Here is a 24,244-nt window from a genome sequence, read left to right as displayed (position 1 = left end):
AAATGCCATAGTTGCAAACAGTTAATAAACAAAGTGGGAAAAAACATGAACACCTAAATGGTCTGCACTTATATAGCACTTTACATTGGTTCTCATTCACCCATTCACACTCACACACCAATGGCAGCAGAGCTGCTATGCAATGCACTAACTTGCCATCGGGAGCAACTTGGGGCTCAGCGTCTTGCCCAAGGATACTTCAGTATGTGGAGTCACATGGGCCTGGACTCGAACAGCCAACCCTACAATTAGTGGACAACCCGCTCTACCACCTGAACCACATCCGCCGTGTTCGTATTTTGTTAGCAACAAGCTAGCCACTAAAACCGTGACATGTAATGTTTATTTACCTCTTCAAAACACTGAACTGTATAGTCAGTGTTCTAGATTTAATGGACGAATATGTCTGTTGATTGATCGAAACCAAACACTACTACACACAATATAAGATTCAGAGGTGCTGCTTGGTTTACATGTCGATTCGACGTCAGGGTCGAGGAGAACGTCCAAAGTTCCCGAGTAGGAACTGAAATTACAAGTTACGTCTTTCGGTTGAAGCCCACGCGAGTCCCGACGGAGAGTGAGAGTTCATTTAGCAGTGCACATTTTGCTGTGCCATTTGTTTTTGCCTGGACGTTAAGCATAGAGAGCAGCTTTATGTATGAAGCATGAAGTGACTACACATCTACATAATTCCCATTACTGAAGCTTACCCTCAGTTAATCCTTGTTTACTGGTCGGACACTGATAACGCCGGCTCAGATCCTGATTACAAAGGAGACACGAAGTCCAGAGAAGAGGGTGCTGAAGAAAGGATCTTGGCATTAACAAAGGATATGTTCACACTGCAGGGAAAAATGACACGTTTTTTTTTTTAAATACATGATACGTGATTTTTAAAAAAAAAGGCTTTATGTTTGCATTTGAAATGTTGAATTTTCCAAATTAATTAGATTAATTTGTGTGTATCGGTTCTCTATAACAGCTACTCTGTAACAGTAGTGCTGGCTGTAACGTATACGACAGGTTTTTATTAATATGCTCCTTCTAATACGTTGTTGTTTCTATAGTAACAGCGAACACACGGGAACTTGTATGGCGGACGCTCCACAAAACCGAAGGCCAGTAAAAGCGATTTACGTAAATGTGTTGTTATTTAAACGATTAATACCTGATACGGTAAAGGTTTCTTTGAGAAAATGTTTATAGAACATTTATGGAAGGAGTCTCCAGTGTCAGCACTTTGTAATTAACAGGACGTTTTCCTACATGGGAAAGTCTTCAGGACAGAGAAGAGGGTCTCGGTAACATGGTGTGTGTCATTAAATTTAAGAGGTTGGGGGGGGGGGGGGTGTTTGGTGAGGGAACTGCTGTTTGTCATTGCTATACCATAAGTGATAACAGGAACTAATATGTTTCATGGATTTTCCACAGCATTAAATGTAAATATAACTAATTAATTAAAAAATGTAAGGTTATATGGTTCTAAGAGGAATAAAAGACTTTATACTGTGCAGTTACAGGAAAATAATCAATAATCATCTTCAGGGTGGTAATGGTATCATCAGTGTATCACACCGCCCTGCCACATGTCATGGCCCGTCATGTGTTATGTCTTAAATTTTGTCATCATTTTGAGTCTCAAACTAGTTTCTTGCCTTGAAAATCTTGCTAAAAGACGTAGTTGAAGTAATGTTGTGCGTGCAGCAGTGTCCTTGTTGCGATCCTCCCACTCCTGGCTCCAGTCTCACACCGCAGAAAGCCAACATCGTCCTTCCTTCTTTTCCTTTTCACTGAAATTGCAGCCGTCTGCCAGTGCACATGAATGTCAAAAAACAGCGTCTGGTTCAACTTCAGGTCCAGCCAGCATGTTGGCCGGACCATTATACTTTTGCATATGCGGGTCAGTTTTTCAGATGTGGTAAACACAGCAAGGCTCCTTTTTTTTTTTTTTTTTTTTTATTGTGTCTTTAAAAACCTGAGATGTTACACGTTCAGTTATATTTTTTCAAATATAAATTCAACTCCTGACGATGTCAGTATGCATGCACTTAGAGATGAGTAACAGCGGTACATCTACACTGGTGTAAAGCCTGACCTTTTGGGTTGGGTTATTGCGTTCAGATCGTTCGGATATCTAAATGTTCCGTAGGTTGACATTTCCTGGGCAGCTGCAGTAGTCAGTAGTCTGAAACAGTATGGTTCATTCTTTAGCGATAAAGGCGACGAGGTAAAGGGAAAACGCTGACAGCAGACGTTTGTAGGGTCGTTCCAACAAAGTACTGAAACTGACGCGTGGGGACGTATTTGTTAAGAGAAACTAACGAGTCTTTTTCAAACTTTTCTCTAAGACATGCTTGATGTGAATGTGTAAAAAGGCTTTCCTTCTGAATGTGGTGTTTTTTTTGTGTTTTTTTGTTTTTTTAGCCACATATTTAAATGCTTTTATTCAGCATGGTGTGGTGCAGCCTCACAGACTTCTCTCAAACTCTGAAAAGTTACAGGACGACATACGGGGGTTGGCACTCGTAGCTTACAACTTGTCTTACGACTTGAAATCCCATTAAATTTCCTGCTCATTAGAATTATACAAGTCTCCCCGGTTCTGCTGCCATCTTCAGTTACAGGCTCCGAGGTCTACAGAGACCTTAAAGAGATTTCAGGAGTCCTTTAGAGCAGTGTTGTTTACAGCTACGTACAACTGCTCTGTGTCTTCAGAGGGAATCTCGCTAAATAGATCTACTAATTACGTCCTTCTTTAGTAGTGTACTGAGAAAAAAAAGAGAAAAATCATATTTAAGGTCCGATTTATTGTTTCTTCCCGATGTAGTTACTCACACCTGTGAGTGTGAGAAATGTGTCTGTTATTTTTGTGCTGTAAAAAAAAAAAAAAAAAGAAGCAGGCGCTGTTGTTATTTACTGAGGATCCTGGGCGCCATTGTATCTCTAAGCCGGCGGATTTCCCATAAATCCGGGCTGCTTGGCCCCGGTGGTGCGGTGACTGGGTCGAGAGGCGCCATTGGCGCGCTGATGAATCCCTTTAGACGGCCCAATCAATACGGCTTTATCTTCAGGCGAGCGGCGCAGACGCGCGTGTTCGTTCACCTGGGGTCCTGAAGGAGTGATCAGCGCACTGTACATCAAAGCCCACTATCAGACAGCAGCAATCAGGAGAGAAGGCCTGATCCACTCATCTCCTGTGGCACACGAAGACGTGTGATCTATCACCCATGAGCACTCACGCTGTTGAATATGTCATCTTTATCAGTGCTGATCTGTGTTTCTGGAGCCATAACCACTGTAGATTTTTTTCACCAGTCAGTCGGGACATGAAGGCTACTACAGACGGCAGTGTTTATTACAGTACGGACATAAAACACACACTTTGTAATGGAGAGAGTTCTTAATGGACTTGTTCCGTGCACAATTTAGCGCTGGATATCTCTATCGGATCTCTTTAGATTTAAAAAAAAATATATAAATTTTACCGGTCTATCGTGCTTTCTTAAACGTGCGACGTCTGGGAAATGGAGGCGTTTTGTCCTTTTCTTGTGTTTATAGCTCTGAAAAGTTCTGACCGTCTTTCCTTGACTGAAACGTGTCTCTTTGGCATGTCTCGCAGTCACAAGCAGAGTGAATTGAAATTTAAGGACATATTATAATAATCATCATCGTGATTTTATCGACCTGCAAAGAATTTTCACTAATTTGTCAGTTTGTTGGTTACTATGTAAATTGGCATCTGCATATAAGAAAAAGATTTCTTATGGGTTCTATGGATGGTTAAGAAGTCTAGGTTTCAAAAGTGGTTCTGATAGACAGTCTTTCTGTTGTAGGGTTCTATATAGAACCTTTAGACAAACCCATCCATCCATCCATCCATCCATTTTCCATACCACTTATCCTACACAGGGTTGCAGGGGAGCCTGGATCCTATAACCAGGGAACTCTGGATGTAAGGCAGGGGACACCCTGGATGATGTACCAACTCATCGCAAGGCACAATCGCACACGCATTCACAAATTTGACGATTTGGAAATGCAGATCGGCCTACAACCCGTGTCTTCGGACTGGGGAGGAAACCGGTAGGATACCCCCGAAGCACGGGCCGTGAAACCCACAGCCACATGTGCAGTTTTACAACAGATAAAAACAAAGCAAGCGCTGTGCACACAGGTGGGATTTAAACCCCTAACCCCAGAGGTGCGAGGGTTAGGTTTATACCTCCTTTAAAAAAAAAAAAAAGAAAGCTAGCTCATTTAATCTTCCAATGAACCCTTGGAGATTTTTTTTTCTATCATTGTAAAAAGTTCTTATTGGGACTGGGATAGGTTTCTTGATTGAATTAACGATTTAGACCAGAAAATCTCTTTAGTTTTGGCTATCGAATGGTTCCTTCGGGCAAAACACAAATGTCAAATGTCATGCTTTTAGATGTTCTGAACTCTGGAGCCTCTCTGACCCGCCACCGAGCCCTGTCGTTAAATAACGAATTGCCTCAAGTCGTAGGTTATGGTGGGTGGTATACTGCTGATGCAATATAAATGTGGCATAACGTGATATAAATAAATTAGAAATTTGTCAAGTGATGACATTTCTATTGCAGTACAGCAAACCTACCACTTTAACTGGTTGTAAAACTTGCTCAGAAGACCATTGCTACTGCCTGAAAGCTGTTCTATGCTCTTAAAAACCAGAAGACTTGCACTGTCCCCGTGAACAAAAAGTAGCTGATCTTTTTTTTTTTTTTAATTCACCCCAGGCTAAATGACAACAACCAACGACCATAAACACACCACTTTGTGTTTTGACATTTGCCTACTCATGTTAGTACGGATCATCACATTCATCTCACGGAGAAATGAAGATAAAGAGCTGACAAAAATTCATCGTTGGTTCGGAGTTATTTATGTGGACGTTATTAAAGAACACGAAGAAGATGATTTATTTGCGCATTGAGCCCGACTGGGCTGTGGATTGTTTTACTGCAGTTTATGATTCTCAATTCTGATTATTCAGAAGGTTTTGATCAATTTCCAGTGCAGATCTTTATAACTGCCAGAGTTAAAGCTGTAAAGTTTTCAGACACGAGAGAGTGTTCAGAGTAGAAGGCTTTACGCTTTCCAGTTTCTCGATCAATAAAATCTTACTGCATGATACATTTGATGATACGAAAAAAGAAAAAAAAAACTCCGGCGACTTGGAAATATACGTTTAAATCAAAATACTTTTTCAGCAGTCATTGTATTTTGAAGTATTGATCACATTTTGGCTATATCGCCTACCCCTAATCATAGGAATTGTGCCAAACAGTACAAACGGTGTTGTGGATAACCTCAAAACATTAACCATTCTTAATTTTTCCTAACATATGAGGTAATTCTTGTTGCTTTTAATGTTTTCTTTGCCTTATACTATTTAACATTAACCCCATTAACTCTAGTACACACATCTTTTCGTTTAATTTTTTGCTGTACTTACTGAATAATTTGCAGTCCCTCCAGGACTTAGCGATTTAGCGCTCGCAGAAATGAACGCCAGATCAAGGAAACTACGCAGATCTTTGCAGGAACTTGCAATTTTCTACAATTACTGCAGATTTTACGCAGATTCGGGCCAAGACGCGTCCTGTGATTATCATCATAAGAGATATTCGGTCTTTTCCTTCGTCGATTCACGTGCGTCGGACGTGAGTACAGCTAAAAGGTGTCTTGTTTACCAACAAACATCAGTGCGAAAGACCCTGCAAAACAATTCCGTGCGATTGCGATTTCGCCAATTCGGGTAGTTGTATCTCAGCAAATTGTATCGCTAAGTTTGAAAAAAAAAAGCCGCAGCAAAATCAAACACATTTGGCCGCAACAATCGCAAAAAAAAACCCTCTGTGAAATCCTGTATGGACTGAATATGGTTTAAGATATACCTTAATAATAAGCTGAGACTATAAGGGGTTAATCAGATGTGTGTGTGTGTGTGTCTGTGTATGTGATATTCAATATAAAGTCAAAAAGCAGTGTGTTTTGCAGCGTGTTGCAGCTGCAGCACTTTTGCCGCTCGTGTGGAGCTGTATTGATATTGTTCCCAGGGGCTGCTGAGCCATTAAATAGTGTTAATTGGTGCAAATGCCTGATCAGATTGGCCATTGATTGTGACAGTGTCGATTATCTCTCAGATAAATGGAATCCTTTAATTCCCAGTTTCAGCCGGATACCGACCATGCCGTCCGAGGCCATTAAAATCCTGTAGCAATTAAGGTATAACAGAGTAATTAGTGCCAAGATGGAGGAATGTAATTAATGTTTGGGGTATTTTTACCTTGTTATCTCTATCTGTAGAGTGTAATGTTTTGACTTAGGCACATAGGCACATACATTTTCATGTCTACAGTTGTCTGTGTTACCATTAGCGCCACGGCACCAAGCAGTGGTGCAGTATTTCATCATTACAGACAAATAAAATAAAATAAAAATGACTGTCTTACTGTCATGAATACATTATTCAGAGTTTGGTGCTATGTCATGGAGCTCAGTTTTCACATCAGTAAATGCTTTCTAGATGACCAACATGTGTGTGAGTGTGTATTGGTGTGTACGAGTGTTGACCCCAGTATTGGAAACATGTCTGTTCTGAAGGGATCAATGAGCTCTCGGAGTGTATTCTCTCCACCTGCTGACACCAGCTCTGGGCTGAAGTGGTGCAGCTCAAGTGCTCACGTCAATGGAGCTCCAAAGCGATATCGAGCTGTAAGGCCGCAGCAAATCACTGCAATTCACACAACGCTGGTAGATACATAGATAAATGAGGGATTTCCTTTTTCCACTGGTTTGAGTATACAAAGAACTGACTGAGAGATTTCACTAAGGGAGTTTTTGTGTTATTCTTGTCATGTAAGCTGTAAGCCCTAAATTTCTGAGTCGGGTTTCAAGAGCTCAAAGAGTGAGTGCGATATTCATATATGAAGGAGGTCAAAAAAAAAATGTCTGCGTCCAATCTAGTTAGCGCAATCTTTACCATTTGTGGTGTTTCCTATGAGGTAAATAGTGTGAATAGTCTTAGAGATTGACGATAGTGTTGAGTTTTCAGTCAGTCAGTCAGTCAGAGCAGTCTTATTTGTGTGACGTCTGGGAAAACCCTGTCAGATGCCACAGTGGCTGAATTCAAACAGCACTAAAAGACAAACAGTCATTTTTTTTTTTGCCTATAATATGCCTCCACACCTAAGCCTTAAGCAAACACAAATAAATTTGACCAAAACAACACGGAAATGTTTTTATTTAGTCTACAGTTTGACCTTGCCTTGCCCTCTGCCTGCAAAGATCACAGTAACCTTTCCACAGTGTAACAAACACAGTGATAAAAACAGTCAGTCTGCTTAAAGATGACTAAAACCTCGGTAGTTTCTCGCGATTTGATCGGGTTTTCCGATAGTCACACACCGCAACGGATTACAAAATTCTGTTTGTAATGAGATCGACGTCTGCCGCAGCGTCATCGTGAAAACAGAGAACACCGTCTGTACGGATGACCGTGGACTAAGTATTCAGATGTTTTAAATCGGCAAATAAAATACGTTAATAACGAGAAATGTAGTCAACAAAGCAGAACGAGGCTCACGGTGTTTAAACGCTGTGACATTTACCTGAGATTATGAGACAGAGACTGATGTGGGTGATACTGATCATCAAAGTGAGAACTCATTAGATGAGAACATCTTTCTTAGATGAGGTTATAAATGCAGATGTAGATGGGGCGTTTTTCGAATTGGAATTGGAACGAAGTATTAAAATGTGATAGTCTCTCTTTTTTTTTTTTTTTTACTTTTGGGGTAACCATACTATTGAGATATCTGCTAAAGAGAACTAGATTTCACTTCAGGAAAGTAAACTATATATACACACACATATATATATATATATATATATATATATATATATATATATATATATATATATATATATATATATATATATAAATGTCTTGGAACTCTCTCTCTGATGGACACTCTGTTGTAGGGCGCTACATAGAACCTTTAAGGATTTCCTCAAAGGATCCAATTGAAGCTTGTATTCAGTTGAGGTCTCAAGTAAGTGATGATGACATCCATGTTGAGTCATGAAAAGTCACGAAAATTGCAGCTCCCGTTCGGCCTATCAAGTTTCCCACTATAGCGAACGCACTCATAACTCCATGCCAAACACAGAACAGCATCATCATTAATAATCAAAGTATAACTGTATTATAAATGTATTAACCTCAGCTAATGGGGCAGACTGGAAGTCGAGCTTGATCAGAGGAAGTTTGCAGAGGAAAGAGCTGAGCTTGCATACGGCACTCAGTGCAATCCGGTGGGATCGAGAGGCTGATTTGAAAAGCGGTTCTTCAGACAGTTTGACGTATGAGGAGTTTTGGGGGAAGACGGCGCTCTGTGTGACAGGCTGTGAGATGTTCGTTTTTAGTGTTCGGAAGAGGACGGACTCCCAGAAATCGTCCAACAGGGAGAGAGAGAGAGCGTGAGAGTTGATGCCGAGCTTGAATCTGTGCCAGTTCTTGATAGACCGAGAAAGGAAGGTAGCGAGACAGAGAAAGAGAGAGAGAGAGGGATTTGTTATGAGATCAGACGTGATAAACCAGTCCAAATTAGAGCTGGATGATATGATGATATAATATCGATATTGTGATAAACTAAGCCCACAATACACTTCATTTTATTTATTCATTTATTTTTTAGATATTGCGAATATTGTGAGTTATTTTTACAATGCAAAAAAAAAATACGAACAGTATGGAAGCAGATGGTTTGATGTTAAAATGGAGTGGTAAAATATTTTTAAAAAATTTTAAAAAAATTTCCTGTGTTCAATATCGATTTCTTTTCCTGTCAATGCAAAAATACGGATGTTTCTAGACATGAAATATGAAAAACTTTCTTTTCTTTGATGCGGCACTGATGTTTAGCTGATGATTTGCTTGCAAACCTGTATATCGTGATTTATTCTGTATAGCTGTGAAATGTCTTTGAAAACAATATGATATTTTGCCATATTGCCCATCGCTAGTCCAAATCCTGCTGATAATTGTACTTATAGAATCATGTACACACACTTCATGTTCAACATGCTTCAGTATGACACACAATACACACACACACACACACACACACCAGTACATGTGTAGAATAAAGGAATTAGCAGATCAGAAGACACACACCGCTGCTTGTCTTCAGATTTCAGGCGTGTTCTTTAGGTCTTGTTCTTGTACATTCATGTTTTTAGTGGCCAAGCACCGAAGGTGCGTAGGCACCTATTGTAGCTGTTTGTTTTCCTATTATTATTATTTTATTATTATTATTATTATTATTATTATTATTATGCTTCTTCCGCTTTTGAGACAATAGAACCCGTAGCCCATAGAACCGCTTGCAGGAAAGGTATGAAATTTGGCGTACAGATAGAGGAAAGTCTGAATTGTTAATGCAGCAAATGTTTAATCTCGCCTCACACCTCCAGGGTCCGGGGTTCGATTCCCGCCGGGGCCCTGTGTGTGCGGAGTTTGCATGTTCTCCCCGTACTGCGGGGGTTTCCTCAGGGTACTCCGGTTTCCTCCCCCAGTCCAAAGACACGCATGGTAGGCCGATTGGCGTGTCTAAAGTGTCCGTAGTGTATGAATGGGTGTGTGAGTGTGTATGTGATTGTGCCCTGTCCAGGGTGTACCCCGCCTTGTGCCCGATGCTCCCTGGGATAGGCTCCAGGTTCCCCCGCGACCCTGAAAAGGAGTAAGTGGTAGAAGATGGATGGATGGATGAATGGATACAACCAAAAAGTTTTTCATCTGATTCCTTGGCTTGATTCGATTGCTTACCCTGGTTTAAATTTCTGCCCAACTAGATTTTCCGCCATTTTGAATTTTCCGAAAAACTTACGTTTTCGAACTCCTCCTAGAGCGTTCATCCTTATTTTCACAAAATTCGAAAGCAATCATCTTGAGACTATGCTGACAAAAAGTTACCGAAAGCTTTTTGATAGACCAAACCGTTCTCAAATAACATGCAAACGAATCTGATGGCGAATCTGACTTTTTCAAACTCGTTATTGACACCAAACTTTGTGTGTCATTGTGACCCTCACACTGACCACACCCCATAAATTTGGTCACAGCGCCACCTATTGGTCAAACATGATAAGCAATTAAATCGTATAACAATTGATTGTATTTATGACTTTTCATCCATTTTGCCTAAAATTATATACAAATGACTAAATTTACTCTTTTTCACAGTTGGTCTTGATGCTCCCTGCCACGCTTGTTTAGATCCTCGTTTAGCCCCTTTGTGCTTGGCCCCTTAATTGCTGCTTGGAACTATATTTCAGATATTGTTATTGTCTATGCTTTGTTCTTTTCCATCATTTCTTGTTCCTTCCATTTCTTGTCCCTGTTTAGCCATGTTCTCCAGACCTTTTACTTGAGACACATTCTTATTCATCCATGTTCTCCAGACCTGTTATTTTCCACCAATATTCCAATGGCCTTGTTTTTGTAATTTTTGTTGTTTTCCTGAGACATGTTCCAGTGTTCTCCACTCATTGTTGCTTAGTCTTATTCTACAGGCATCGCTCTTTTTCCATCATGTTCTTCAACACCCATGTTTTCCATAATTTCTATACCATCTTCTTTCATGTTCGCCATGCCCTGTTCATGCTTAGCCATGTTCTCCAGACCTCCAGTTCCTCTTTCATTGTGTTTTTCAGTCTTTATTCCTGATTACTCATGCTCTCCAGGCCTTATACTTAATCCATCTTGTCATTCTTCTGTCATGCTCTTAAGAGATCATTCTTGCTTAGGCATGTTCTCCAGGCCCCGTTCTTCTTCTAGCATGTTGAACAGTCTTGTTCTTCAGGCCTTGTAATTCTTCCATCGCATCTTCTTCTGCCATGTTCTGAAGTTCTTATTTTATCTCAGTCATGTTCTCCAGGCCTTGTTCTTCGGATGTGATGATCTCCAGTTTTTGTTCAGCCAAGAATAAAAACAGGGTCCTCCAGAGGTTTTTCTCGAGGACTTATTCTAATTCAGCCGCGTAGGCTGGACCTTGTTCCAGTCGTAATCTCTAAACATTGTTCTTGTTCTCTGTTCACTCTCCAGAGTTTGTTCTTGTTCAAGCATGTTCTCCAGACCATTCTGATTCTCCAAACCAAATCCTTGTTGTCATGTATCCCAGTTCTTGTTCTTGTTCAGCTAGGCTGATGAGACCTAGGTCATGTACAACTGTGTTCTTCAGACCATGTTCTTTTTGACATGTTTCCTAAGAAATTCTTCTCCTTCTGCCAAGTTATCAGATCATGTTCTTTTTTTAGCCTGTTCTTGTGTAGTTGTGGCCTCTAAACCTTTGTTCTTGTTCAGCCATGTTCTCCAAACCTGTTTTTTTTTTTTATTAATGTTCTCCTGGCCTTATATTTGTTCATTCATGTTGTTCCGACCTTGTATTTTTCAGTCATGTTCCAGACCTTATGTAGCATAAGTCATGCTTCCCAGCCACGTTCTCCTGACCTTGCTGATGTTTAGTCATGTTCTCCAAAAGTAATTTTTCAAAAGCCTGTCATTGTTCAGTCTCCAGCCTTTATTGTTGCTTAGTCATGTTCTTCAGGCTTCCTCCTTCTTCTGTCATGTTCTCCAGTCCTTGTTCCTGTTCAACCATGCCCTCCGTAACATTTTCCTTTTTTTTCACTCATGTTCTTCTGGTTGTTGCTCTTCACTTCTGTTCTCAAGAATTGATTCTCCATTATAACCAGAAGCAGATGAACCACACTTTGTTTCCTGGAGCTCAGGGTCACAGTGATCTCGGAGTCTCAGAGGTCAGCTTCACTCGGGCGTGATGATACACAAAGCCAGCAGCGCTAATAGTTGACATCTGCCAGAGCTTGTGATCCTGCAAGAGCCGTCAAAACAATGTCAGCAGAAATCAGATTCCTGTCACTCAGAACAGATCATGGACCTGATGTAAAAATGGGGCAGATGATTACAGCTGGAGTGAAGGAATGGTACTCAAATGAAAGCTAATATGTTGCACTAAACGTATCAGCAGTTTCTTGATTCTAACCAGACCTCCCTGATATATCTGAGATCTTTTGTTATTTAAATTTATACATTATTTCCGTTGCTGTCATTTTTTTTTTAATGAGAGTATTTTGAATATTTACAGTGCTGCAAATGGTTTTATGCAGCCAGGCAAAGGCGTGAGTCTCGGAACTCAATCAAATTGATACAGAACAAAATTTCTAAAAGATTTTTTTGTTGTTATGATGCTAAATAAAAGCGTAAACTTTTGGCTTGTTTTTTTTTCTTCTTCTTCTTCCTGGAAATTCACAACCGTATCCATAGTACGCATGCAAGAGGATGCGCCATTTTGACCAGCTCTAATAATTTCAATTTGCAGATTCAATTTATGCTGTTGAGTATGTTTTGAATCCATATAACTCATTTATCTTATATATCACTGATGTGGGTAGTTCTCTTCATCCCCAGCTGTGACTTATTCAAAAAGCTTTATCAAAGCATTTCAAATCCTCTTGACTGAGGCCTGACTGCTCTTTTTTTTCCTCTTCCCCCGTTTGCTTTCTTTTCTGTAACCGTTTGTTGTTGAAGAGTAGGTCATCCCGGGGTAATTAGCTCTCGTTAATTAACTGCATTTCCCTCTCAGGAGAGCGACAATCTGTGGTGGGATGCGTTCGCTACCGAGTTCTTTGAGGAGGACGCCACGCTGACCCTCTCCTTCTGCCTCGAGGATGGACCAAAGAGATACAGTAAGAAATCTATTCAGATTATAAAACACTAATAACCTTCTGTACACTTCCTTGGTCTGAAGGATACACGACAAATTAAAGGGCGCCCCATACATACACAGTGAGACCAAGTATCAAGTCTATATCAGGACCATGGGGCCACACATAAGGCAACACACTGGCTCTGTACACATGATTAAATCCGGTATGGTGCAAATTGGGCAACAATTGTCAGACAAGAAAAAGTGCATCACAATACAATAAGCAAACAGGACAGTATGAGTATGTGATATAGCGGTGACTAAGGGTCTTTCCGAAACATTGCAGGAATATTTGTATGCGTTTATTTCTATTTTAAGAAATTCTCACAGTATCAACAGTATTTATTAGCTGAATCACAGTAGAGTTTGAAGGGTTTTTATTTCCATTTTCATGCTTCAAGTAATGAACATACAGTATGTAAGGAACCATTGTGTAGGTTTTCAGTTTTTAAAATTTGCTGGTATGGGTTATGAAGGAATGAAAATGTCTTCAAGTGTTGTGATATCATTTTGGCAAGTCGTCTATAAGTCCAGAAAGTTCTTATTTTCTTACACATGACTGTGCATTATTTATGCTAATATCAGGTTTTGGTCATTAAGAGATGATAATTAACACTGTGTTAGGAGTGTGTGTTGTGTGTGTGTGTGTGTGTGTGCGTGCGCGCCCGGTAAGTTGTAATTTGCAGGTTGGAATTACATCCTTTTCTACCTCATCACATTCAACTGGCGAAGTAGAAAAAAAACATGGACGCCTCCATGCTCGTGTTTTGTTAGCCACAAGCTAGTCATCTAACAGAGATGAGTGATGTATATTTTCTCTTATAGATGTAAGTTAAAGGTAAGAAGTGCTACTTTGTTTAGCTCTGATGCTGTGAGCAGCCATGTTGATTTAGCGTCACGCCATTAAACCGGTTAGCTGGAGGTGCGAAGACTACCCTAAGTTGCCAAGTAGAAATTTCATCTTCTTTGGGTTGGAGGAAGTCGAACGGAACATAAGCATCTGAACGAAACACGAGGCGTATATTTTGTAATCATGCCGTGTCAACTGGACATTCGGATTTCTCGATATTTTCTCATAATTTCTCTTGTAAACGATACGTTATTAAGCATTATACCACAGTGTTGTTGAATTCTCAGTTCTGATTGACAGCAGCTTTGACAGTAGTTCGAATCACAGATTTGTATCGCACTCGTTCTAATACGTTACCGTTTCTATAGTAACAACCTTTACAGTGCAAGCTCCACATAACCAAAACCTAAAATTAATATATATATATATATATATATATATATATATATATATATATATATATATATATATAAACGTGCCGTTATTTAGGAAAACTCATGTACAGTCGACACTGTAAAGCTTTCTTTGAGATGTTTATTTAACATTTATTCGAGGAGTCTCCAGTATCAGCGCTTTGTAACAGTCAGTAGGTTTTCTGATTGTTGATTGTTATCCTATAACAGCATGTCCACGAGTGTTTTATTCCTCGTCTATGATTCAATTGAGTAAAACATATTTTTAACTAATGGACCCAAACTGGTTCTTGGTCACGGACTTGGACTTTCAGGCCGCGGGTTAAATTCCTAATGCTATGAATAGCTCCAGTTCCAGATGTCAGGCTTCAGTGTTGATAAGCCGGATGAGTAAACTATGAATAAATGCATTGTTTGTCCCAAAGCTCTGTGGCACCTCAGTGGATCTTTTGCAGTTTTATCCTCAGGTTCATCCCAATTGCAGGGCTTATTTTCTGTTTTTCTTTTGCACTCTCTCTCTCTCTCTCTCTCTGTCCGTCTGTTTCTCTCTCTCTGATGATTTGAGCAGTGCTGTCTGTCCTCGCCGAGTTCTGGGCCTTTGCTTATTCGTGCAGAACGGCTTGCTTGTTGGAAGGAGAGAGGGACTCAAACCCTGAATCGTTTGCAGCCTCCCGTCCCTTCCCCCAGTCCCCGTGCTGCTGATTTATTCAGCAATACATGTTTTTATCGCAAGCACGAGGTGCAGTTAAGCAACTGTTTTCTCAGCTTTGCTTTAAGAAACAGAAGTCTAGGATCAGCCAGGTAATGGCGGTCTTGTACGGGTTGCTTTAAATAGCTTTGTCTATAGTTTAATGTGTCTGCTATGAAAGACCCTACGATTTACACAAACATGGGTGGAATCACGGGCTTCATGTAGAAAAAAAAAGATTTGAGAAAATGTGCAGTTTAAAACCAAATTTGTACAGAATTCCTGAAGAGTTTGAGTCCTGACTATTCCGCAGCCATCTATTACCGGGTGTCAAAAATTGGTCGTGCTCTCTGGTAGGCTAGTGGTGTTACTCTCTTTTCCCCTGTCAATCACAGCGTCACTAGCCGGTCGTGAGTATCTGTGGGCTAATGTATGTGGAAGAGGGCGGATGGCGCTTTCCTCCGAGTGTGACGCAGCACGAGCAGCTGTTCTGGTGAAGTGAACATGCATTCGAAACAAATTTGGCGAATGAACAAGTGTACAAAGAGTTAACAGGAAACAGTTCAAAAATGTCTTAGGCTCGCTGTACGTTTATCGGAAAATCTCACTTGCTATGTGGTCTATAGCTTAATATGTTTGCCGTGTAAACGTCTACACAGTGTGTTTAGCAATTTGTGATCGTCTGGATACCGTATGGAATTAAAATTCTGCCAAAAGTATCGAACGTACCGTTTCAAGAAACGAACCAAAAATAAACAGCGTTCCTTGTTACGTTTTCTAAGCGTCCTTTCCGCTAATCGTGGTTAATGAACGTGCTGCCAGAGTTTTCGTTTTTACGCGTGCAAACTGTTCGTTTACACTCCGCAGGTTTACATTTGCCATTCTAGCACAAACCTCTCGTGTGGGCGTGGCTTAGCAGCACTTTATTCTCATCGGCTAGTGAGATTTGGATCGATAGCTGCCTGACCAGGAAGTAGATACTTCAGTGTCGCGAATTTTATAGAGCGTGCTGGACGTGGTTCTCTGTATAGTTATAATGTTTGTACTTTGTAGTGGAAATGACTTACTTACTTAGTCAGTATATCAGGTCGTAATTAATATCACAGGTTCGGGTAGTCTCATACGGCTATTTTTTTCGAGACGAGCTCTCGGGAGCGGCACGCAGCATCGTCGTCCTCGCCGTCAACGTGGTTCTTTTCTTCCTCAGCTGGACAATCGAGCTGTCGATCCAAATCTCCCTAGCCAATGAGAGTAAATCGCTGTAAAGCCCCGCCCACACGTGAGATTTGTGCCAGAACGGCGAATGTAAACTTGCGGAGCGTAAACGAAAAGTTTGAACGCACAAACGATACGCTACCTCCGGCAGCGTATTCACGGGCCACGATTAGCGAAAACCAAGCTGTTCACAAAGAGCGCTATTTATTTGAAGAGCATGCCAAATTAAATGTTTTTCTTCTTTCTCGTCGTATATTTTAGTTCGTTTCTTGAAAAAGTAACGTTCAATACTTTTCACACAAATTTAATTGAAGCATTCGTTGCCGTTTCACTGCAGAAATCCAGCCACACTTCTGTCTGTGTGTCCATATGTATAGTATATATACATCACAGTGTGTGCAGTACCTGCGTGTCAGTAAAGTTAGTGAGCTGTACAGGACCTAACAGAAATATTATGTGATCTTTTAGCACTGGATACTTTATTAGCCCAGTTTGCTCACTTAATGTCTTCATTGTGAATTAGGATCTCGTTCTATAGCAAAGGGCAGTGCTAATTCACCCACACCGGCACCATCCACACACGCACACACTCACACGCACACACATACATGCAGCGGTTTTGTTTCCGTTTTGAGACTTGAAAAAGCCTATGCTGTGTTTAAGGGAATGAAAACCATCAAGACTAAGAACAGCGGCATGAAGCGTAAGCAGGGACGCCGGTGCTGCTCATTAAAACACTCGACAGTGACTTTTTCTTTCTCAGAACAGTAGGCTTTTAAATACAGTGATTAAATAAAAATTAAACAGGGTTCATTTAAGCTTTATTAAATAGCTTTTATTTTATTTATTTATTTATTTTATTTTTTTTTTTACAGAAGCTACACTTGTAGTCCAAAATCACTTAAAAATATTTCCAAAAAAAAAAAAACCAACAAAAAAAAGTAATTTGTGGGGAAAAAATGACCAGTTCTATAGGGAACTAGATATAGGAACTGGGTAGATGGAGATGAATTTCTCTCATCCGCTGCAGGTTTGTGATATATGGATGTGGTGGTGCATGATGGGAAAAGAGGCTCGGCCCAAGAGCAGGTCCACATCTCAGTTGAGCTATGACTCATCTTTCCTGGCATGCTCTCTCTCGTTCTCTCTCTCTGTCTCCGTCTCTCTCTCTCTCTCTCATTTTAACTCTTCTATTTCTGTTTCACTTTCTCTGTGTGTGTGTGTGTGTGTGTGTGTGTGTGTCTGTGTGTCTGTGTGTGTGTGTTAGACTATAACATTATAGACAGCGGCTTGCTTAGTACTCATTGATAAGAACGATCAGAACATTTTCTTATATTATTTTTACTTATATCATATTTAAGGAATAAAACACTTGGGGGTGTGCAGTTAGAGAAAAACAATCAAATGCTTCAAAAGATGAAAAGATGATAATTTTCCTATTATTTATTAAAGACTTGATAAATTTCCTAGCATTCCACTTATACCAGAGCAATTTGCCGGACATTAGATTGTTATATATATATATATATATATATATATATATATATATATATATATATATATATATATATATATATATATATATATATTAGATGACACGTCTTACTTGTTACACATTTAATGTCCTTGAAACAAGTTATATCCTGTCATCGCTTACATTATAGCAGCTATAAACAACCATTCCATCACCAGAAAACATCATAACATTATTTTAATCTGTTAATTATTGGTCTGCTATTGGAGTATGCTAACTAGTCCTTAATTTCTTGCTAACTAACTTTAGCAATACCTCAATAAGGTATTAAATAGCTATCTAGCTCAAACATAAATACCTTAGTGGCTAGCTAGTACCTATTTTGCTTTGTAAGTATTAAATAAGCTAGCATTACACTGAGTAGCTCACACTGCCGTATTAAAAATATTAAACATACCTAAACTAGCTAGCACAAAATTCCCTAACAGTTTGCACAATTCTGTTTATGTTGTATATTCCAGCATGAAGGTTAAGGTTTAGCCTTCATATTCCTTTATAATTAAGAAACCAAATGAAATCCAACCACATCGGACAGAATTTTCACAAGATCGGGTTTCATGACTAGCTAGCTCAGCGCTGTAAACTTCTTGTTCTGAAGGCTATTTTTGTGAAGATGATTTCATTTTCATTTCCAATGGCGCATTTCCAATCAGCCGGATCATTAAAGGATTACTAGCAAGGATTAGATCGAAACGTTACAGCGAACCAAAACGAAACCGGGAACCGAAACGAAAATTTCGATCGAACGTCAGCGAAAATCAGTAAAAATGTTTCCAGAGTGAAAATGTTATTTTAAAAAGTGCTTAAGAATGTCGTGTTTTTTTTTTTGTTTTTTTTTTCAGTTCCAATGTAATTTCAAGAAAGAAAACCAAACCTAAACATTTCCCAGTAGGCCTAAATTCCTGTCCAGAATTTATACTTGCCACCATGTGTGCCCTGTAATCGTTTGGCGCATTGCTTGTGCGCGTCCTCAGTAAATCACGCCATATGCCCATGTGTTGCAATACCAACGTAAACAGTAGAGGCAGCATAGCACCTTCATCCACAACCGAATAAACAGACCAACGTTATGTCTTAAATCGCATACTTATGTACTATTAATGACCATTATTGAGTACTAACACTAACCAGTTTGATTTTTTAAAACCTCTCATTTAGTCTTTAAACCAAAAAAGATTATGACAGATTATGAATTTTCTAGATTCTAGACTTTTGAATGTACAAGGAGGGTTTTGGATTTGAGATGTGCAGTTCATGACAACAATCAGAAAGTTTTTTAAAGAGAAACAGAGCTCGTGAGTGTTTAACGTCGCTGTACATTAAAATGGCTAGACATCACTGTTCGAAAGCATGTTTCGTCTCTGACGGGCCATCTAGTGGACGTCACTTTGAATCCTCCAGATGTACATAAGATACACAAGTGAGTATGTGAACAATATCAGCATAATTATCAGCTGTGTGCAGGTACGCGTGGGGAAAATGAAGTATATTTGTACCTTCGAATAGCCGCGAATCCTGTAAATCTGTGTGGAAAGTATTTTTCCTACAATTCTGCAAGCAACGAATCACACTGGAAAGTAGAAGGACAGTCTGAAAGTGTTAAAAATAAATATATGTTTTTGGTTCGACTGATTGGTTTTATTCAGCATGGACCCTATAAGAAGCGTAGAGTATTGTATGTAAAGAATGTTATTAACCGTTACTTTATTACGTTCTAACTAAAGGGGGAATGAAATAAAATATTGTGTTTGTTTCTAATTGATGCTAGGTAGTGTTTCACTAGCTATCTTGTTTCACTTTTGTGAACTTCTCTCTATTTTGTGTCTCTAAAATGTCACTTAGATATCTACAGCATTTAAATGGCAGTATTTGCAAAAGGGGGGGTGGGGGGGGTGTGCGTTTTTTTTTTTCCACCATTGCTGAAATTACTCTCTCCCTCTCCCTCTCTCTTTCCTTCCTGATCAGCCTGTTTTCTCTTTCCACCCCCTTTCCTTATTTTCTCTCCTGCTTTCTGCCCATTTCTCTCAAAGCCGCCCCTCCCCCCACTGTTTTGGTCCACCTTTGCTGTCCATACTTTCTTTCTCTCTCCCCCCCCCCCCCCCCCCTCCACCTCTGCTCATTTTCTCATCCTCCACACTCTCAGCTCTACACGTTATGCACAGGACACAATAAATCGTGCATAATTACACGCAATTGGAACGGATCCGTATATAAGACAGGCGTATAGTCTTATATCTCTGTAAGTCAGAGTTGGTGTTACAGTGCAACATGCTGAGTCTTGAGAACGAAGTGTTTTTCCCGTGCAGTGTGTTTGCCTTGATACGGGCTCATTATTGTTGGATGGGTTTAAATCGTATCTTCACCTTGTTTGGGGGGTGGGGTGGGGTGGGGGGTGATGGGATGGAAGTTTGCTCGCATGATGTAACGCCGCTGCAACAGTCCCGCGTTAAACCTCCTGCAGATAAAAGACTAACAACGGAGACTACAGGAAATATGACATGCTCCGATCACAAGGACACACCGATCCATTATTGGGACCAATATCTGCGCTAATCGTTAGCTTACAGAGTATCAGATCAGTATCGGTATAAACCCATACCCAGTTTCAGTGCATTTCTACTCCTCATCACCAGGGGAATCACCAGGGTGATTCCACAGCTGGATGCCGTTTGTGTCCAACTAATATTACATTTACAAATACAGCTGAGGTCAGAAGTTTGCATACGCCTTGCAGAATCTGTAAAATGTTAATAATTAAAACACGTAAATACAGTAAATAAGAGGGATAATAAAAATTGCATTGTGTATGTTATTTAGTCCTGCCCTGAATAAGCTATTTCACACAACAGAACTTTACATACAGTCCACAAGACACGATAATAACACAATTTACACAAATAAACCAGTGCAAAAGTTTACACACGCTAGTAGTCGATCGTTGTTGACGAGTCCCTTGTTCGTCCTGAGCGGTTAAACTACCCACTGGTCTTCAGATAAATCCTCCAGGTCCTGCACATTCTTCGCTTTTCCAGCATCTTCTACATATTTGAGTCCTTTCCTTTTAACAACGACTATATGATTTCGAGATCCATCTTTTCACACCGAGGACGACTGAGGGACTCGTCTCATACACGACTGTTACAAAAGGTGCAAACGTTCACTGATGCTCGAGAATATTAAGAGCCGGGGGGTGTAAACTTTTGAACAGGATGATCGGTGTAAATTGTTATTATTTTGTATTCTGGGAAACATGTAAACGTCTTTTGTAGCTTCTGAAAGGCATTGCTAAATGGAAAAAAAAAAGAAGATATTTAAACAAAATAATCAAATGTACAAGTAAATCATGTAAATTAAGTTGTTTTTCTCTTCATTTACATATTTTAAATGATATTGTGATATTGAATGATTGAATTTAGAAAAATAATTTAGTGTCAATGATTAGAACGTTCTTAATGTGTTAATTGATGCCATGAATATATAGACGCTCGTTAAGCAGATCTGTGAAGAACATTATATCATACGATGGCAGTTTAGATTTACAGCATGGATACTGATATTGTGTTTTACTTATTAACACACATTACTGAGAAATGTTCACTTATTGTTTATGTACCAGGGTTTTAGGTCTGTGTATATGTATTGACAGTGATAGAGAGTGATAGAGAGATGATTGACAGGGTAAGGAGTTCTGTCTCAGCTGCAGTCCAGCAATGTTAGATACACACTAGTCTCACATGAGTGACAGGACCAGTCTCAATACAGCCATGTTTTTGTGTGTGTGTGTGGGGGGGGGGGGGGGGGGGGGGGGGCAGAAGGAAGAAAGAACAGCTGTGGGAAGGGATGATAATATGGACCCGTTTCTGTGTTTCCTGCTTTTCTCATATTCTCTCTTTTCTCTCTTCCCCCAATCTCGCTTTCTCTCATCTCTCAAAACCTTTTGTCTCAAACAATATAGTTTGTGTGTGTGTGTGTGTGTGTGTGTGTGTGTGTGTGTGTGTGTGTGTGTGTGTGTGTGTGTGTATGTGTGTGTGTGTGTGTGTGTGAGTTGGACTTTCAGATTCCTTTAAAAGTTGTAACGGAACTTTAATTATTTACATTTTTTAATTTTTTTATAAATACATTTGAATATTAATGACCCTATAATGTAAGCATTGGCAGTTTTTAATTCTAAAACTCAAAAATCGTTTAGAAATAAGTAAGTTCTAAGTGTGTGTGTGTGTGTGTGTGTGTGTGTGTGTGTGTGTGTTGTAAATATGGAGTCACGCAAAATGACACGTTGTGAAAGCCAGTGTGCCAAAAAGCTTTCAGAAAGTCAACAAGCTCCATGCAGCCATCTTAATAATAATGGAGGCAGGAAACGCCCATCTCATGCATAATACACAACGGACACACCCATACCATGCATAATTAATGAGGGACACGCCCCCCCCCCCCCCACACACACACACAGTAGGAATTGAGCAAGACACATATATAGAGGAATTACCTTTGTAGATAAATCATGCAGTGCCTTATATACTGTATTGTGTGTGTGTGTGTGTGTGTGTGTGTGTGTGTGTGTGTGTGTGTGTGTGTGTGTGTGTGTGTGTGTGTGCGCTCATGCACTTTGCCTTTATTAAACCTTTATGTAGCTCTCTTGCTGCTGAGGCCTCTTCATCTGTCTCTCCTCCCTGACCCAGTGTCCTCTTCATCTGTCTCTCCTCCCTGACCCAGTGTCCTCTTCATCTGTCTCTCCTCCCTGACCCAGTGTCCTCTTCATCTGTCTCTCCTCCCTGACCCAGTGTCCTCTTCATCTGTCTCTCCTCCCTGACCCAGTGTCTTATTCATCTGTCTCTCCTCCCTGACCCAGTGTCCTCTATCTGTCTCTCCTCCCTGACCCAGTGTCCTCTATCTGTCTCTCCTCCCTGACCCAGTGTCCTCTTCATCTGTCTCTCCTCCCTGACCCAATGTCCTCTATCTGTCTCTCCTCCCTGACCCAGTGTCCTCTTCATCTGTCTCTCCTCCCTGACCCAATGTCCTCTATCTGTCTCTCCTCCCTGACCCAGTGTCCTCTTCATCTGTCTCTCCTCCCTGACCCAGTGTCTTCTTCATCTGTCTCTCCTCCCTGACCCAGTGTCCTCTATCTGTCTCTCCTCCCTGACACAGTGTTCTCTTTATCTGTCTCTCCTCCCTGACCCAGTGTCCTCTATCTGTCTCTCCTCCCTGACCCAGTGTCCTCTACATCTGTCTCTCCTCCCTGACCCAGTGTCTTCTTCATCTGTCTCTCCTCCCTGACCCAGTGTCCGCTATCTGTCTCTCCTCCCTGACCCAGTGTCCTCTTCATCTGTCCCTCCTCCCTGATCCAGTGTCCTCTATCATTCTGTCCTCCCTGACCCAGTGTCCTCTATCTGTTTCTCCTACCTGACCCAGTGTCCTCTATCGGTCTCTCCTCCCTGACCCAGTGTCCTCTTCATCCATCTCTCCTCCCTGACCCAGTGTCCTCTTCATCTGTCCCTCCTCCCTGATCCAGTGTCCTCTATCATTCTGTCCTCCCTGACCCAGTGTCCTCTATCATTCTGTCCTCCCTGACTTAATGCCCTCTCCATTCATCTCTCCTTCATGACCCGGTGTCCTATATATCTGTCTGTCCTTTCTGTCTTTGTGTAGCATTGTATTTGTATGTCTCTCTTACTTGACCCCTATTGTTCTTTTTGTCTGTCTCTCCTCCTTGACCCAGTGTCCTCTTCATCTGTCTCTCCTCCCTGACCCAATGTCCTCTATCTGTCTCTCCTCCCTGACCCAGTGTCCTCTTCATCTGTCTCTCCTCCCTGACCCAATGTCCTCTATCGGTCTCTCCTCCCTGACCCAGTGTCCTCTTCATCCATCTCTCCTCCCTGACCCAGTGTCCTCTTCATCTGTCTCTCCTCCCTGACCCAGTGTCCTCTTCATCTGTCTCTCCTCCCTGACCCAGTGTCCTCTTCATCTGTCTCTCCTCCCTGACCCAGTGTATTCTTCATCTGTCTCTCCTCCCTGACCCAGTGTCCTCTTCATCTGTCTCTCCTCCCTGACCAAGTGTCCTCTATCTGTCTCTCCTCCCTGACCCAGTGTCCTCATCATCTGTCTCTCCTCCCTGACCCAGTGTCCTCTTCATCTGTCTCTCCTCCCTGACCCAGTGTCCTCTATCTGTCTCTCCTCCCTGACCCAGTGTCCTCTTCATCTGTCTCTCCTCCCTGACCCAGTGTCCTCTATCTGTCTCTCCTCCCTGACCCAGTGTCCTCATCATCTGTCTCTCCTCCCTGACCCAGTGTCCTCTTCATCTGTCTCTCCTCCCTGACCCAGTGTCCTCTATCTGTCTCTCCTCCCTGACCCAGTGTCCTCTTCATCTGTCTCTCCTCCCTGACCCAGTGTCCTCTATCTGTCTCTCCTCCTTGACCCAGTGTCCTCCTCATCCATCTCTCCTCCCTGACCCAGTGTCCTCTTCATCTGTCTCTCCTCCCTGACCCAGTGTATTCTTCATCTGTCTCTCCTCCCTGACCCAGTGTCCTCTTCATCTGTCTCTCCTCCCTGACCCAGTGTCCTCTATCTGTCTCTCCTCCCTGACCCAGTGTACTCTGTCTGTCTCTCCTCCCTGACCCAGTGTCCTCTATCGGTCTCTCCTCCCTGACCCAGTGTCCTCTATCTGTCTCTCCTCCCTGACCCAGTGTCCTCTATCTGTTTCTCCTACCTGACCCAGTGTCCTCTATCGGTCTC

General features: G+C 41.1%; 1 protein-coding gene across 5 annotated transcripts in view; it reads left to right on the top strand.

The window, feature by feature from the left end:
* ldb2a (LIM domain binding 2a) overlaps window positions 1–24,244 on the top strand; it is a 90,736-nt gene that overhangs the window by 10,718 nt on the left and 55,774 nt on the right. For all 5 annotated transcript variants that reach the window (XM_017474996.3, XM_017474997.3, XM_017474995.3 and 2 more), the window contains exon 2: window positions 12,693–12,795. In XM_017474996.3, coding sequence (XP_017330485.1) covers window positions 12,693–12,795 — 103 coding nt within the window. The remainder of the gene's footprint in view (window positions 1–12,692; window positions 12,796–24,244) is intronic.

The sequence above is a fragment of the Ictalurus punctatus genome, chromosome 8, assembly GCF_001660625.3.
Source record: "Ictalurus punctatus breed USDA103 chromosome 8, Coco_2.0, whole genome shotgun sequence".
Taxonomy (NCBI): Eukaryota; Metazoa; Chordata; class Actinopteri; order Siluriformes; family Ictaluridae; genus Ictalurus; species Ictalurus punctatus.
This window is presented reverse-complemented; position numbering and strand designations above follow the sequence as displayed.